The 15,149-nt window shown below is 44.0% G+C and overlaps 1 protein-coding gene across 1 annotated transcript in view; it reads right to left on the reverse strand.

The window, feature by feature from the left end:
• The window catches only part of GFI1 (growth factor independent 1 transcriptional repressor), a 39,223-nt gene that overhangs the window by 16,978 nt on the left and 7,096 nt on the right, over window positions 1-15,149 (reverse strand). Inside the window, exons 3-4 of the mRNA XM_042464140.1 lie at window positions 11,442-11,596; window positions 1,231-1,460 (exon numbers count right to left, since the gene is read on the reverse strand). Coding sequence (XP_042320074.1) covers window positions 1,231-1,354 — 124 coding nt within the window. The 5' untranslated portion in view covers window positions 1,355-1,460; window positions 11,442-11,596. The remainder of the gene's footprint in view (window positions 1-1,230; window positions 1,461-11,441; window positions 11,597-15,149) is intronic.

The raw sequence follows: 15,149 nt of genomic DNA on the forward strand, positions 1-15,149 counted from the left end.
GAGCTCAAGGCCGCATCTGCACCGCAGGAAACATCCGCGCTCACCCCGCTTTCTCTGCCAGGGCATCCTGGGAATTGTACTTTTGGGGGGGGCACCAGAGAAGACTCCATAATCTCTGGCAAAACCAGCCCCCTGAAACTCCTGGAAGACGGAGGGAGCCAGGGCAGCTCAAGCGGTGCCATCCTGGACTGGTTCAGCAGCGCGGACGCAGAAGACACTTGGACTGTAAGACCCTTTGAGTCCCAATGATGGGGGGAGAGAAGTGGGGTACAAAGCATGATTGATAATAACGTCTTTAATTATATTGTGTCTTTAGACTGTAAGACACTCCCAATTTGGGAGGAAAACCGGGGTACTAATAATAATAATAATAATAATACGTTTTAAATTATAAGGTGCTTTTAGGCTGTAAGACGCTTTGAATCTCAATTTGGAGGGGAAAGAGGACTACAAATAAAGGTAATACTGTAATAATAATAATAATTCTAATAATATGTGTTTTTAATTATACAGTGTTTTTAGACTGGAAACTGCTTTGAGTCCCAATTTGGGGGAAAGTGGGGTATTAATAGTAACAATAACAACAACAATAATCATAGGACTGGATGGCCCTCGGGGTCTCTTCCAATGCTATGATTCTATGGTTTTAGGATTCTATCAATGGTGTCCACCTGGATCGCTTCTGTCGTGCGGATGCGGCCGAAATAACGCAGTTCGACACCGCTTGAAGTGCCCTGGCTCCATCCTACCTTCAAGGAAACTGTAGGGACATGAACCAAATAAAAGCAAACTCATCGAAATCTAAAGTGATGCTTCTAATCCCTCCTGTAGAGAAGGTGAGAATGGAGGACATGTCCTGGGAAAGGAGGGCGCCTGGTCATGGCGGGGCGGAAGGCAGGGATGGAGGACAGGGCTTGGGAAAGGAGGACCTCGGAGAGTGGTGGAGTCTCCCTCCTTGGAGGTCTTTAAACAGAGGCTGGATGGCCATCTGTCATTGGATTTGATTGAGAGTTCCTGCATGGCAGAAGGGGGATGGACTGGGGGGCCCTGGGGGTCTCTTCCAACTTTAGGGTTCTGTGACCCCTGGCCTCCCCGGGAGAGAAGGCGGGGATGGAGGGCAGGTCTTGGGAAAGGAGGACACTTGGTCCCCCTGAAGGCAGGGATGGAGGACCCGGGAGAGTGAGTGGAGGGCCGCTTTGCTGGGGAGTTCCTGCATGGCAGGAGGCTTACCTGCTTGGATGCGGGCGAGGACCCCCTGGAGGCTGAGGGCGGGCTCCCCTGCCTCCTCTGCCCCTCGGCGGGGCTGGTGGTAGCTGTGGGCCTTCTTGCTCTTCACCAGGAAGGAGCGGGGCATGATGGTGGTGGTGATGGTAGTGATGGAAGCTGCTGCTGCTGCTGCTGGGTCCTTCCTGGCGGCGGAGACCTTCTTTAAGCGCGGCCTGGCTCCGGCGGGGCGGGAGCTGCGGGGACAGAGAGGGCCTCCCATTGGTCGGGGGCGTGGCCGGGGGCGTGGCCAGGGACACACCCCCTCCAGGTGAGCCGCGCAGGTGAGCTGTTCCTCCCAACAACAACAACAACAACAACACCCACCAGAAACAGGGGCATCGATCCCATGGCACCCAAAATGACTGTTGCAAACTTTCGAAGCTCCACTGACTTCTTCTATCTATCAAAGCGGTTTTAAAATCGTTTCTAATAATAATTATTATTGTTATTGAAGTTGTGGTCGTTTTCCTGATCCGTTTTGCCCTCTTCCCAGGCTGGGATTTGGGAGCTTCAGTGATCCGGAGCCTCTCCAGGAATCGAAGCGGGATTGTCGGAAAATGCGACTTCTTTGCTTTTCTGAATCGCTGCCCCTGCAATTCTATCTATTCTAGGGCTTCCTCCGCACTGCAGAAAGAATCCGGTTTGACCCCACTTTACGACACCAAAAACTACCCAGTCTCAGAATTACACCACTGTGGCAGTTAAAGCGGTGTGAAACCGGATCCTTTCTGCAGTGCGGATGCAGCCCAGGGCGATTCCATTCGGATCCTTTGGGAATGGACTTCCAAAGCCTCTATGATCATTGGGATATTTTATATATTTTATAATATCTCGATATATTGTCATCTTTGAATATATATATATATATATATAGTTTTCAATTCTGCTGATTCCCCCTCAATTGCCACAAATGTAATCCAAGCTGTCCTTTGCTCAACCACAAGCTATATTCCGTTTTGACACGAATGTGGCCGAGAAAAGAAAAGCCTTGAGTTGTCGTTGTTGCTGCTGTTGTTGTGGTGGTTGTTACTATTTAATAACTTCTATTTGTATTCCGCCTTTCCTTGCAGCAACGCAGCTCCAGGCAGTTGGCTCCACTGGATGGTTGGCGCTTAGACCGGAATGCTCTTTTCCTTGTCAGAGAAATCCCTTTCCTTTCAGAAACTTAGGGAAGTTCCCGTTGGGGACTACAAAGCCCAGAATCCTTTTGGATGGTGGATTCTGGGAGCTGAAGTCCGAAGAAGGAACTCTCCCAGGGTCTGGGCCCTGGAGATGGAAGCTGGAGGCTTTGGGGGAACTGGAGAGCAAAGATTTCCCTTTCCTCCCAAGTTAACATTCCCTTCTAGCGTTTATTTATTCATTTCATTTTTATGCCGCCTTTCTCCGAAAAAAGGGACCCAAGGCGGCGCACAAGAGTTTCTCAAAAATAAGGGAGGCTGAAGGGGGATAAAAAGGAATCGTCGGCTGTGCTTTGCTTAAGTTTAGCTTCTTTAAAAACGAATCCCTCTCTCAGTCTTTGCTCAAATAAATCATCCATTCCCTGAAGTTTTTTAGAAGATTATTCTCTTCCTGCCACTTTTCCAACGCTATCATCATCATCATCATCATCATCATCATCATCATCATCATCATTATTATTATTATTATTATTATTATTATTTTATTTCATAAATTAATATATATTAATAGTACAAGGTGTACTTTAACATAGTACAATGTGTACTATAATAGATCCATATTATATTGTATTATAATATATATATTATAATGATAATATATTATTATATGGTTATTATAATATATATATAATATATATTATTATACTATAATATTTATAATTAATATATTATTATTAATTAATATAAGTATTATATTAGAATAATTAATATATCAATATACAATATTATTATATTATAATGATTAATCGAATATAATTATTTTATTATAATAATTAATATAATAGAATAATTATAAGAATTAATCTAATCTAATTATTATATTATATTCTCTCCTGCTCCCCTGTAATTTATTAGATATTAGTAAAACGATGTCTGCTTTATTATTGTATTGTAATATACTGTGGAAAGACTTGAAGGCGCACAACAACAGCAACAACAACTTCACTATAATATACAATTGTATATAAGCTACTGTCTGAAGTACTGATTTTCCTGAAAGGACAAAAGAGGGAGAGGGAGAGGGGTAGTCCGCCTTGAGTCCTGGTTTAGGGGAAAGGCAGCATATAAATCAAATCAATAGTAATAAGATATAAGAGAGATAAAATGGGGAGAAAGATGAACCTTACGCAAACATAAAAGGGATCCATTGTATCTGAATACAATGTCCTGTTACTGATCTGATTTCAACAATGCTCCATCCCCACCGCAGAAATAATCCACTTTGACACCGCTTTAACGACCATGGCTTCATCCTATAGAATGGTCTTGTGAGGCCTTTAGCCTTCTTTCTCAGAGAGAGCTCTGGTGCCACAACAAACTACACTTCTCGGTATCCCGACAGAATGGAGCTACAGCACTTAAAGTGGTGTCAAGCGGCATTATTTCTCCAGTGTAGATGCACCCTTGGATGGCATTTCCCTTGCCTTTGGCAGGCAGATCCAACCTCCCTCAAATCTCTCTGGGGAGGTTATTCAAGAGCAAAGGGGAAGGAAGAATACTCAGAGGTGGGTTTTGTTTTTGCCGGTTTCTTCCTTGGTTTTTCTTCCTACAAGAAGTTGCTACTGTTTGGCGGTCTCCCATCCAAGTACCATCCACTGCTGCCCCTGCTTAGCTTCCGAGATCAAATAGGATGTGGGGCCTTTTGTAGTGGTTTAAGAAAATTAAACCAAAGTAAAAACATTGTAGTAAAAAAAACATGATATAAAAGCATGCGCTATATAAAATATGCTCTCTCTCTCTCTCTCTCTCTCTCTATATATATATATATATATATATATATGAGATATAAAATATGCTATGTATATGATATCTAGCTCTCTCCCTCTCTCTACATATATAAAAAAGCATATGCTATATAAAAAAATTACCTAATTAATATGTGATGTTTTTGGCACCACAATCTTACCACAACTTTATTGCACTTGGTTTTAAATCTTTTATTGTAAGCCGCCCTTTTAAACGTGGAAGAGAAATCCGAATAATATACACATTTTGTCATATTTTATCTCTTAGGAATGAATGAAGGAAGGAAGGAAAGGTGGTGGCCGAAATACGAGTCACAAAACATCAGCCCCCGACTGATCTTGCTATATAGGGTCAGCTCTGGTTAGTACCTGGATGGGAAACTGCCAACAAATCCTATAGTTCCGAGGAAGGAACTAGTCAAACCACCTCTGTGTGTCTTCCTTACCTAAAAGAAAGCCCTATGAAATGCATGGGATCATCATAAATCTAGCAAAGACACACACTTGCCTCCCTCCATTGTGTAATGTCATTTTTAATGACATTCGTAAGAATCTTGTATTTTGGCATCACACTTTTGGACTGTCAACCCGGATTATTTCCGCAGTCCGGATGCACTTTAAACCAAATCCCAGGCTTCCAAGGCAATGGAACTGAGATCAAACTGCTATAATAACTGTGCCGTGTGGAAGGATTCACTCTCCTTTGTCCTCACAACAACCCTGAAAGGTTGACCAGGCCGAGAGACACAAGACCTGAGTGGGGTTTCATGACTTATGAAGTCTGGGGCTGCATCCACACTGGAGAAATAACCCGGTTTGGCACCGCTTTAACTCACTGTCTGGCTCAAGGCTATGGGATTCTGGAGCTGGGATGATGGGAGCTGCGGTGCCCTGCAGCTGGGCTGGGAGAAAGCCTCTTGCCTTCCAGCTGCTGCGCCAGGCAGCCTTGAAGAGCAACAGCGGATCGATGGCTGGCCTTATCGCCTCTCCTTATCGATCCCAAAGGCCTCCCTCCCAAAGAGCCAGGGGAGGAAGGGAAGGACCTAAGAGGCATCCACATGGCACCACTGGAGCAGTTTGATACCACTTTCCCAGCCACCTCTCCATCATCATCATCATCATCTTCATCATGGGAGCCAGTGTCAGTTTGGTACCACTTTTCCAGCCATTGCTCCATCATCATCTTCATCATCATAATTATGAGAGCTAGTGACAGTTTGGTACCACTTTCCCAGCCATCGCTCCACCATCATCAATATCATCAACATCATAATCAGAGCCAGTGTCAGTTGGATACCACTTTCCCAACCAGCGCTTCCTCCTCCTCCTCCTCCTCATCATCATCATCAGAGTCAGTGTCAGTTTGATACCACTTTCCCAGCCATCGCTCCTCCTCCTCCTCCTCCTCCTCCATCATCATCATCATCTTGAGAGCCAGTGTGCTTTGAGCATTGGGCTATGAATCTGGAGTCTGAGGTTTACAGTAAATCCCTGCTCAGCCCTGGAAACCCCACTGGGTGACCCTGGGCAAGTCACACTCTCTCAGCCTCAAGTGAAGCCAAGGGCAAACCCCCTCTGAAGAAACCTGCCAGCATAGGCCCTTACAGGGAAATCCTATGGACAGAGCCAGTGCCCTGGGACCTTGCCATCTGAGGCTCCTGCCTCCAACATAGGTAAAGCCATTTTTTCTAATATTGGCACTGATTGGCATGCTTTGCTTCTGCAGCACCTAGTTTTTCTGATGCGGAATAGGAATATTTCTTGAGAAATGCAATGTTTTCTACCTACATAGGAACCTGTGGCTTCACAAGGGAAGGAGACATGCTGGGTTCAGAGGAAACATCTTCTTTGAATTGCATATGGACACTAAATTCCCTTGACTTTGAAAATCTACCAGTGACAGCAAGGCCAAAGGGGGAAGGTGCCAGATAGCTACCCTCTGAACTAAGACCAGAAACAGCCAAATGCAAGCCTATGACTAACATCTTCAATTCCTTTCCTCCTGTTTGCCTGATGATGAAGAAGAAGCCAGTGTGAATTCGAAAGCTTGCAACATGTAATTGCGCATTTTGGTTGGCCCAATAAAGGCATCATTGTTTGGATGTTATTGGATTTGCCAGGATAGGGTAAGTCAGAAATGACTTGAAGGCACAACAACAACAACTAATAATAAATTATATTCCTTTCCCACCTCTTCCCAAGGCTCAGGAAGGGCCACCACTTCTTCAAAGACAAAACCTATGCTTTTTAAAAACAGATCAACCCACCGTTAAAATACAATGCTATAAAATGATGGAATCATTTTAAGGAACGCTCTTGGGCCTTTCCAGTCTTTTCCAACTTATGGCAAGCCCAAAGGGATCCTATCATGGGGTTTGCTTGACCAGGTTGGTCCAAAGGGGGTTTGCCACTGAGGCATCCCCTGAGGCTGAGAGAGTGTGACTCGCCCTATGTCACACTCAGTGGGTTTCGATGGCTGATCTAGGAATCAAACCCTCCTCTCCAGAACCGTAGTCCAACACTCAAATCACTACACCATTCTGGCTCTACTGGTTTTTTTTAAAAAGGAATACTGGGATTTATAGTTTCCAGGGCTATTTAGACTTCTCCACCAAAGAGTTTTAATGCTTCCATTTCAGGAGGCGCACTCCCCAAACACAGCAATAAAACATCTAAACATAGCAATCCTAGGAGTCTGGGAGCTAAAGTGGACAAGAATGGGTCACTTTGCCTTTGGTGTTCTGGGCTGCATCCACACCGCAGAAATAATCCAGTTTGACACCGCTTTAACTAAAATGCTAAGGAATTCTGGGAACTGTAGTTCTGTGGGACATTTGGCCTTCTCTGTCAGAGAGCACTGGTGTCACAACAAAGTACCGTGATGACTTAGCACTGAGCCATGGCTGTTACAAGTGGTGTCAAAGTGGATTTATCTCTGCAGTGCGGATGCAGCCATGCTCAGGAGATGATAAAAGGAGAAAGAATGGAGTGGCAGGAAAGACATGACAAAATCAAAAGGATATAGAACTCAAAATCTGACCTAGTCATGCCAATAAGGCTTCAGGGAAATCCAAATAAACATAACTATTATCCAAGTATGTGCATCAGATCATTGTCTCATCCACTGGGCAGCCATGAGTTGAGATGGAGAGCAATTCAGAACAACAACCCACCAAACTACAGATCCTAGGTTTTGACAGGATGGAGCACTGACGGTTAAAGGGCTCTCAAACTGCTACAATGGTGCAGTGTAGACAGTACACACACATCCTTGGCAGGTGGATTTCAGAGCAGGCCTGGCTTTTCCTACTTCGTTGATGTTGGAGGTTAGGGGTTCGAGAGACTACTATTATAATAAAGAGCTATATTTTAGAACAGTGGCAAAACAATTTGCCTGGTGTCCTGGTTTGAGTGTTGGACTCTGGAGACCAGAGTTCGAATCTCGGCTCGGCCATGGAAACTCATTAGGTGGCCTTGAGCAAGTCACACTGTCTCAGCTTCTGAGGATGGCAAGGACAAACCCCTTCTGAGCAAATCTTGCCAAGAAAACTCCATGGCCTTAGAGTGGACATAAGTTGGAAACACACTGAGTTAGGAGTTGAAATGCCCTGAGTTCAAGACACTGAAATAATTCCTCTTTGGAGAGCTGTCTCAAAAAAAGAGAAAGTAGGTTAATTCCAGAGCAACCTCGACTGTCAGAACAGGACTATTTGAAATGCTTCCTGATCAGTTTATTTCAGATTCATTCATTCACACACATGTAAAACAAATAGGATTTGCTCAAACCAGATGGGAAGAGGACCTTCATGAGTGTGTTGTGTGCCTTCAAGTCATTTTCGACTTATGGAGACCCTAAGGCGACCCTATCATTGGGTTTTCTTGCCAAGATTTGTTCAGAGGAGGTTTGCCATGGCCTTTACCTGAGGCTGAGAGAGTATGACTTGCCCAAGGTCACCCATTGGGTTTCATGGCTGAGCTGAGAATTGAACCCTGGTCTCCAGAGTCCTAGCCCAACACCATTACACCACACTGGCCTTCATACATACCCCAAAAGGGAGAACATGGGTGTGCACTGAACACTAGTCACACCAAACCCTACAAGAGAGAACATGGGTCTGAACACTCTTCTTTATGAGCTGATACTCATAGAGAAGTGAGGGCAACTTCCCAACAGTTCCCCTCCTGTGACTGTATCCGCACTGTGGAAATAATCCACTTTGGCATCACTTTAACTGCAAGGGCTCAATGTCGTAGAATCCTAGGAAGTGTAGTTTGTTGGGGCATCAGAGCTCTCTTGAAAGAGGCAGCTAAATGTCTCTCAAATGTACAGCTACCAGAATTTCACAGCATGGAGCCCTGGCAGTTAAAGCGGTGTCAAACTGGATGGTTTCTGCAGTGTGGATGCAACCTTTGGACATCAAACACAGTCACTCATAGCTTTCAGGGCCAAAGCTGGAGCTGGGAGATAAGAGGCGGCAGGGATAGAGAGGCTGGTGGGAAAACGGTTTCCCCATCCATCTGGTGTGATTTTTCTTGGGTGTGTATTACACATCTTCACACACACACACACACACACACACACACTCCTGCCTGGAAGGAACAGAAGGGAGAAAGCGTCACCCAGGCCAACAAGGAGAGACGATGAAAATATCCCCTCCTCAAACTGCTTTGCTTTAGCCTGTAACATGTATTTTGTGCATTTTGGTTGGCCCCATAACGGGATCACTGTTTGGTGGCTATTGGAGGCTACTATACTTTGCTATACAGCCAACACAGTGCTCCCTGGCTGTGCTTTACTTACTGTTATACACACACACACACACACACACACACACACACAGCATTTATTTTGTGCATTTTGGTTGGCCCCATAAAATTTGGTTGATTTTGGATGTTACTGTACTTTGTATAGGGCCAACACAGCTCCCCCTGGATATGCTTTATTAACTGTTACACACACACACACACACACACACACACACACAACAGGTATTTTGTGCATTTTGGCTGACCCCATAAAGGGATCACTGTTTGGTGGATTTGGGATGTTATTGTACTTTGTACATGGCCATCACAGGTATGCTTTGTTTACTTTTACTTACACACACAAAACATGTATTTTGTGCATTCTGGCTGGTCCCATAAAGGGATCACTGTTTGGTGGATTTGGGATGTTATTGTACTTTGTTATATGGTCGACACGCCTTCCCTGGCTATGCTTGACTTATTGTTACACACACACACACAACCTGATAGTGTTTCCCAACAAGCCGGAGCCATCCAAGTTGGACTGCAAGTCCCATGGCTGGGGATGATGGGATCTGTGATCCATTTCCTCTGTTGGGGAAGTCACTGTGACTTGGGAGGAGCTCCTGTTGGATTCAAGGGGGCTTTGGAAGCCACCAGGCCAACAAGAGACACCTGAGATCATCATCACCATCACCATCATCAAATAAATAATATATTACAGGGAGTGCTTTTGCTAAGTATTGGTAGCTGGATGGGCCACACATTGTATTTCCAGGGTGCCCAGAAGAAATAATGGGGGTATTTGGAAAATGGGGTTCAGGGCACCCCCTTTACTTATTTATTTGGACTCTTGCAAGGCCAGCGTGGGCAAATGAAGGCCCCAGATTTATTTTCCTCCTCAAGAAGGGGGGCTTTCCCTTTTCTCAAGAATGAGTCAAATTACCACTATTATTTTTATACATTTAACTCATGCTTGGGGGGACCAAAAAGGCAAAGAAAGGGGAAATAATAAAAGTATTAATAACTTGCTATGGGTCTGTAGCCTGTTCTTCTTCGCCACGTGTGTTTTGCAAAGAGTGTTTTGTAAAAAGAAGGAAGCCAAGAAAGTGGAGGAAGCACCCAGCCTTTTCTCTCCCCACCTCTCCATTTCTTAAGAAACTCAGCTTCTTAAGCCAAAGGTGTTGGGCTGGAAACCTGCTTAAAGGGAACATTATTCTCCAGGACCACACTGTCCTTTTTTAGTGCCACAAGTCCACTTTAACTGCTATGGCAACATCCTGTGGAATCCTGGGATTTGCAGTTTCGGGAAGGGTACTTAGAATTCTCAGCCAGAAAACTGCAAACTTCCAAATTTCACAGGCAGTTAAAGGTGGACTATAGCACCAGCATGGTGCAGTGGTTTGAATATTGGTCTATTATAGGGAAGACCAGGGTTTGAATCATGGCATCCAATTGGGTGACTTTGGGTAAGTCACACTCTCTCAGCCTCAGAGAGAAAGGCAAACGCCCATCTGAACAAATCTTGCCAAGACAACTCTGTAATACAGTGGCCTTAGGGCTGCCATAAGTTGGAAATGCCTTGAAGGCACACAACAACAATAGCAATGGTGTGTGTGTGTGGGTGTGTGATTTTCATCATAATGTTTTTTAAATGTTATTATCTGTGAGCCAACTTGGGTCCCTTCTGGAAGAAAGGCAGCATACAAATGGAATAAATAAAAATAAAAATAAAATTTGTCTTCTCATCCTGTCCAACTCCAGAGAAAAGGCAAGCCAAGGAACAACCAAAGCTTGGAAAGTTACTTTTGTGGACTACACTTCGCTTATATGTGTGTGTGTGTGTGTGTAACTAGATAGATAGATAGATAGATAGATAGATAGATAGATAGATGGGGGGGGGGGGGGGACAAAGGATAACCTCTTCATCCCAAGATCTGGGGTTGTCCAGGAAGGGGGGGGGGGGGGGGGGGGGGGGGCATTCAAGCACTCAGCACATGGTCAAAGATGCTCACAAGATCATCACCACAGAGATCATGTTCACAAGATGATCCACACACAGATGGGCCTAGGTTGGGAAATACCAAGGGAACCAAAAGCAGGTGCATTGGTCTCTCCATCCATCTTCTACCAGGAGGATTGGAAATCATGTTCATTCACACATAGGGAAATCTGTGTATACGATATTATTCCCAGAGTGTGGGAAAAGCTATTGGTTTTGGATGACACCTCCCAGAAGGGGGGTTCTGGGAGGTGTAGTCCAAAAAAGTGACTTTCCAAGCTGTGGCTGTTCCTTGGCTCACCTTTCCTCTGGAGTTGGACAGGATGAGCAGACAAGTTTTATTTTTATTTTTATTTATTTAATTTGTATGCCATTCTTTTCCCAGAAGAGACCCAAGGCAGCTCACAAATAATAACATTTAAAAGACATTATGACGAAAATCACACACACACACACACACACATCCCAGGTAGAAAAGAAGAAAAAGGTGCTTGGCTTACTTACCATGGGGAAGGAGGGAACCAGAGGCTCTCTTCCTTTGGGGACTTTATGTGTGTTCAGCCCCTTTTCTCCTCCTTCTCTTCTTGTCTCTGAAGCATCAGTGTCTCTGAGCCGGACTTTTTCTTGCTTTCTAAACACCCTTCTTCTGAGCTCAGCCCCTGAAACCACAAAATCCACTTCCTGAGCGTTAAAGAAGCTGTTCCTGCTGCAACAACACTGCCAAAATTTGTACCTTTTTTCTTTCTCTGTCCAACTGCTCCCCCTCCAAAATCCAGCTGCTTTCCCCTACTATATCCTTACCCCTTTCTCACCCATTCTAGAAGGGTGTCAAGTCAAGGTTTAAAGCAAGGTGGTGATAGTGTTCTGCACATTTACAGCCTATCATTATTTTTTACTATTAGATCTCCCCAAATCCCTCAACCAGCATGGTCACTGTTCAAGTCACCTGCCGACTTAAGGTTTTCTTAGGCAAGGAACATGCAAATGGCTTTGCTAGTTCCTGGTATTCATTGGTGGCCTCTCATCCAAGCATTAACAAGGGCTGACCCTGCTTAGCTTCCAAGATCAGACAGAATCCAGTGGATTTAGGGTACAGTGGGCCCTTGGGATCCACTGGAGTTTGGTTCCAGGATGATTGTGGCTATCAAAATCTGCTGATGTTCAAGTCCCATTAAATATAATGTAAAATAGTGTCCTTTATATAAAATGGCAAAATCAAGGTTTCTTTCATATTTTAAATAGTTTTGAACATTTTCAAGCCATGATGCATGTGGATAAAGAATCCATGGATCTGGAGGGCTGACTGTATTTAGGCCACAATGCATCCATTAAAATTAATGGTACCTTTCTCATCGACTTAGCTCTAGTGGAGATTAGCAACTGATTCAAGACCAGCTTAAATAACTTTCCCCAACTTTGCTCTATTGTCCCATTTTTGCATCACTTTGAGCTTCTATCAAGAGAAAATGCAGCAGATTCAATCAGTGCTGGAAAATTTTAGGAGCATATAACATCCATAGATATAACATTCCAGATACTCTTGAAAATCACCTGGTTCCCTTCATCATCGTTTTGTTCCGGTTTGTCTTCAAGTAAATTCTAACTTATGGAAACCCTATTCTAGGTTCTTTCAGAGGAGGTTTGTCATTATCCTCCTCTAAGGCTGAGAGAGGGTGACTTGCCCAAGACCTTCTGGGGGTTTCCATGGAATCAGATCCTGGCCTCCTAATTCAAGGCTTAAACCATTACACCACGTTGACTCTTCATCTCTCTCCCATTTATTTATTTATTGAATTTATGCCCCACTTTTCTCCTGGGGTGAGATCCAAGACAGTCATTTTTTAAAATTTAAACCAGCCTCCCCAAATCTGGTGCCTCTTGGATGGACTGCAACTACCAATGTCTAGTCCAAAACAAGTTCTGCACATTGGAGATGGTTGATTTTGATTTGGCACTCTATGTATGCCTCAAACCCAGAGTGTAGTTCCTCCAGATTTCCCAGCTTGCCCTTTCCTTTTGCCTAATAAGAGGGTGCAAGAGGCAGGCAGAGGAGAAAAGTGGACTGTCTCTCCTGAAATGGCAATTCACCTTTTAAATAGGTTTTAAGCTGCACACATTGCAGTAGTGGATGGAGTGTTTAACTACAACTCTGGGAGAGCAGGAATCAAATCCCCATTCAGCTGTAGTAGTAATCCACCAATTGACTTTGCACAAATCACCCTTTCTTAGCCTAAGAGGAAAGCAATGGTAAGATTCATTTGATTAAATACATCCAAGAAAACCCTAGGATAGGGTCACCATGAGCTGGCGTTGACTTAAAGGTGCAGAACAACAACAGCAAGAACTCTCTTACTGCACTGTTTTACTTAAAATAAATCCATGCAGTTTCTCAAAACCAAAAGTGGGCTTCTGGTTACTGACAATTTTGTTTTCCCCTTCCCAATTTATTTGTCAGTTCCTTGGAAGGTTCAAGGGCCCAGCAGTTGTTCTCTAGACAAGCCAAAGTTGCTTACCCACTCTTAGGGCTTGCCTATTTTTTGCTCACTCCACGATCCACAGCTCAGATTGGTGATGAGCTAACTTTTTACGCAGTATGGTGTGGCGTGAAACAGATGGGTAATTTTATCATTCCACTGCAATCATCTAAACAGTGCTACAGCTACACCACCATTGTTTATATGCAGCCACACAACCAAGAGTTGATCACAAAAGGCACGCCTGACAATGATGGGTATTTCCCTGTGGAGGCAAAGTTTGCCATAGTGTGACTGGCACTGATTGGGTAGCCTCCATGACATCACTGCCAGGAATGTCATCAGTCTCTTGCACACTTAGCAACTCTGTCTTAAATCCCCCATAAATTTCCACCACATCACCATCTTTTGTGTATAACATACAGAGAGGAAAGATTGTAACATCAGTACCACCACCAGTCTCATTCCGAGGGTATGCACTGAGTCTGTACAGTAGTTGAAAATAGGTCACTTGCTACTTCAACAAGTAACCATCTCCACAATTTTTTAAAATGGTTTCTGTCCCCTACAGAAAAGCAACAACATTGAAACTTATCAGTAAGTGACAGCCAATTCTGAACACTTCTCCCTTATAAGCATTGCATGGGGACTCCATTAATAAGTGCAACCCTTAAACAGCTCCTTACAACAAGGATACAAGAAACCGCACAACAAGGATGCAAACATGGTGGCCAGACCTTGCAAATATAACTCCCAGAAACTCTCAGCCAGCAAATATAACTCCCAGAAACTCTCAGCCAGCAAATATAACTCCCAGAAACTCTCTGTTGAATTGTTGCCATAATTTAATAGAATTTTAGAGCTGGAAGGGGCCACAAAGGCCATCTAGTTCAACTCTCTGCCATGTGGCAATCCACCTGTCATGACAGACATAGCCCTCCAACCTCTGGTCAAAGACCTCCAAAAAAGGAAATTCCACCACCATCCAAAGCAGTCTATTCCATTGTCAAAGAGCTCTTATAGTCTTCCTACTGTTTAGGTGGAAACTTTTTCTTTGTCATTTGAATGCACTAGTTCATGCCCTAGTTTCTGGAGCAGCAAAAACCTAGCTCACACCATCTTTTTAAATTTAATCTCCCACAGCTTCCATAGAGGTACAGTACAAGAAATCTAGGGAAGATTGTGGCTGAGTAATTTATTTGCCTTATTCTTCTGGCTGTTGAATGGCAAGGTGGGTAAAGTGCCTGCCTGGATCAAACCTGATGGAAATAAAGTCAGCACTCTGTATTCGTGGGTTGCGGTTCCATAGATCCCACTATCCAAGGCTTGGTTTTAAAAAAACAAATAAATCCAAACAGATAACTCTTGATTTTGTCATTTTACACAAGGGACACCATTTTACTACACCAGTGTATATAATGAGACTTGAGCATCCATGGATTTTTGTGTCCATGGGAGATCCTGGAACTAACCTCACTGTATTCACAGCATATGGTGGCCCATGTGTCCTGCTGTGGCCCACTGGACCATGAGGATTGGCTACTCCAACCCCTTCACAGTTGCCCACCCTTGATCTGTTGTTGTTGTTGTTGTTGTATCTCTGAGTAATTTCTGACTTATGGCAACCCTATCATGTTTTTTTTCTTCAGAGGAAGCTTGCCATTGCCATCTTCTGAGGCTGAGAGACTTGTCCAGTAGGTTTCCATGACTGAGCAGGGATACAAACCCTGCTCTCCAG

Source organism: Sceloporus undulatus, chromosome 4, assembly GCF_019175285.1.
Source record: "Sceloporus undulatus isolate JIND9_A2432 ecotype Alabama chromosome 4, SceUnd_v1.1, whole genome shotgun sequence".
Lineage (NCBI taxonomy): Eukaryota > Metazoa > Chordata > Lepidosauria > Squamata > Phrynosomatidae > Sceloporus > Sceloporus undulatus.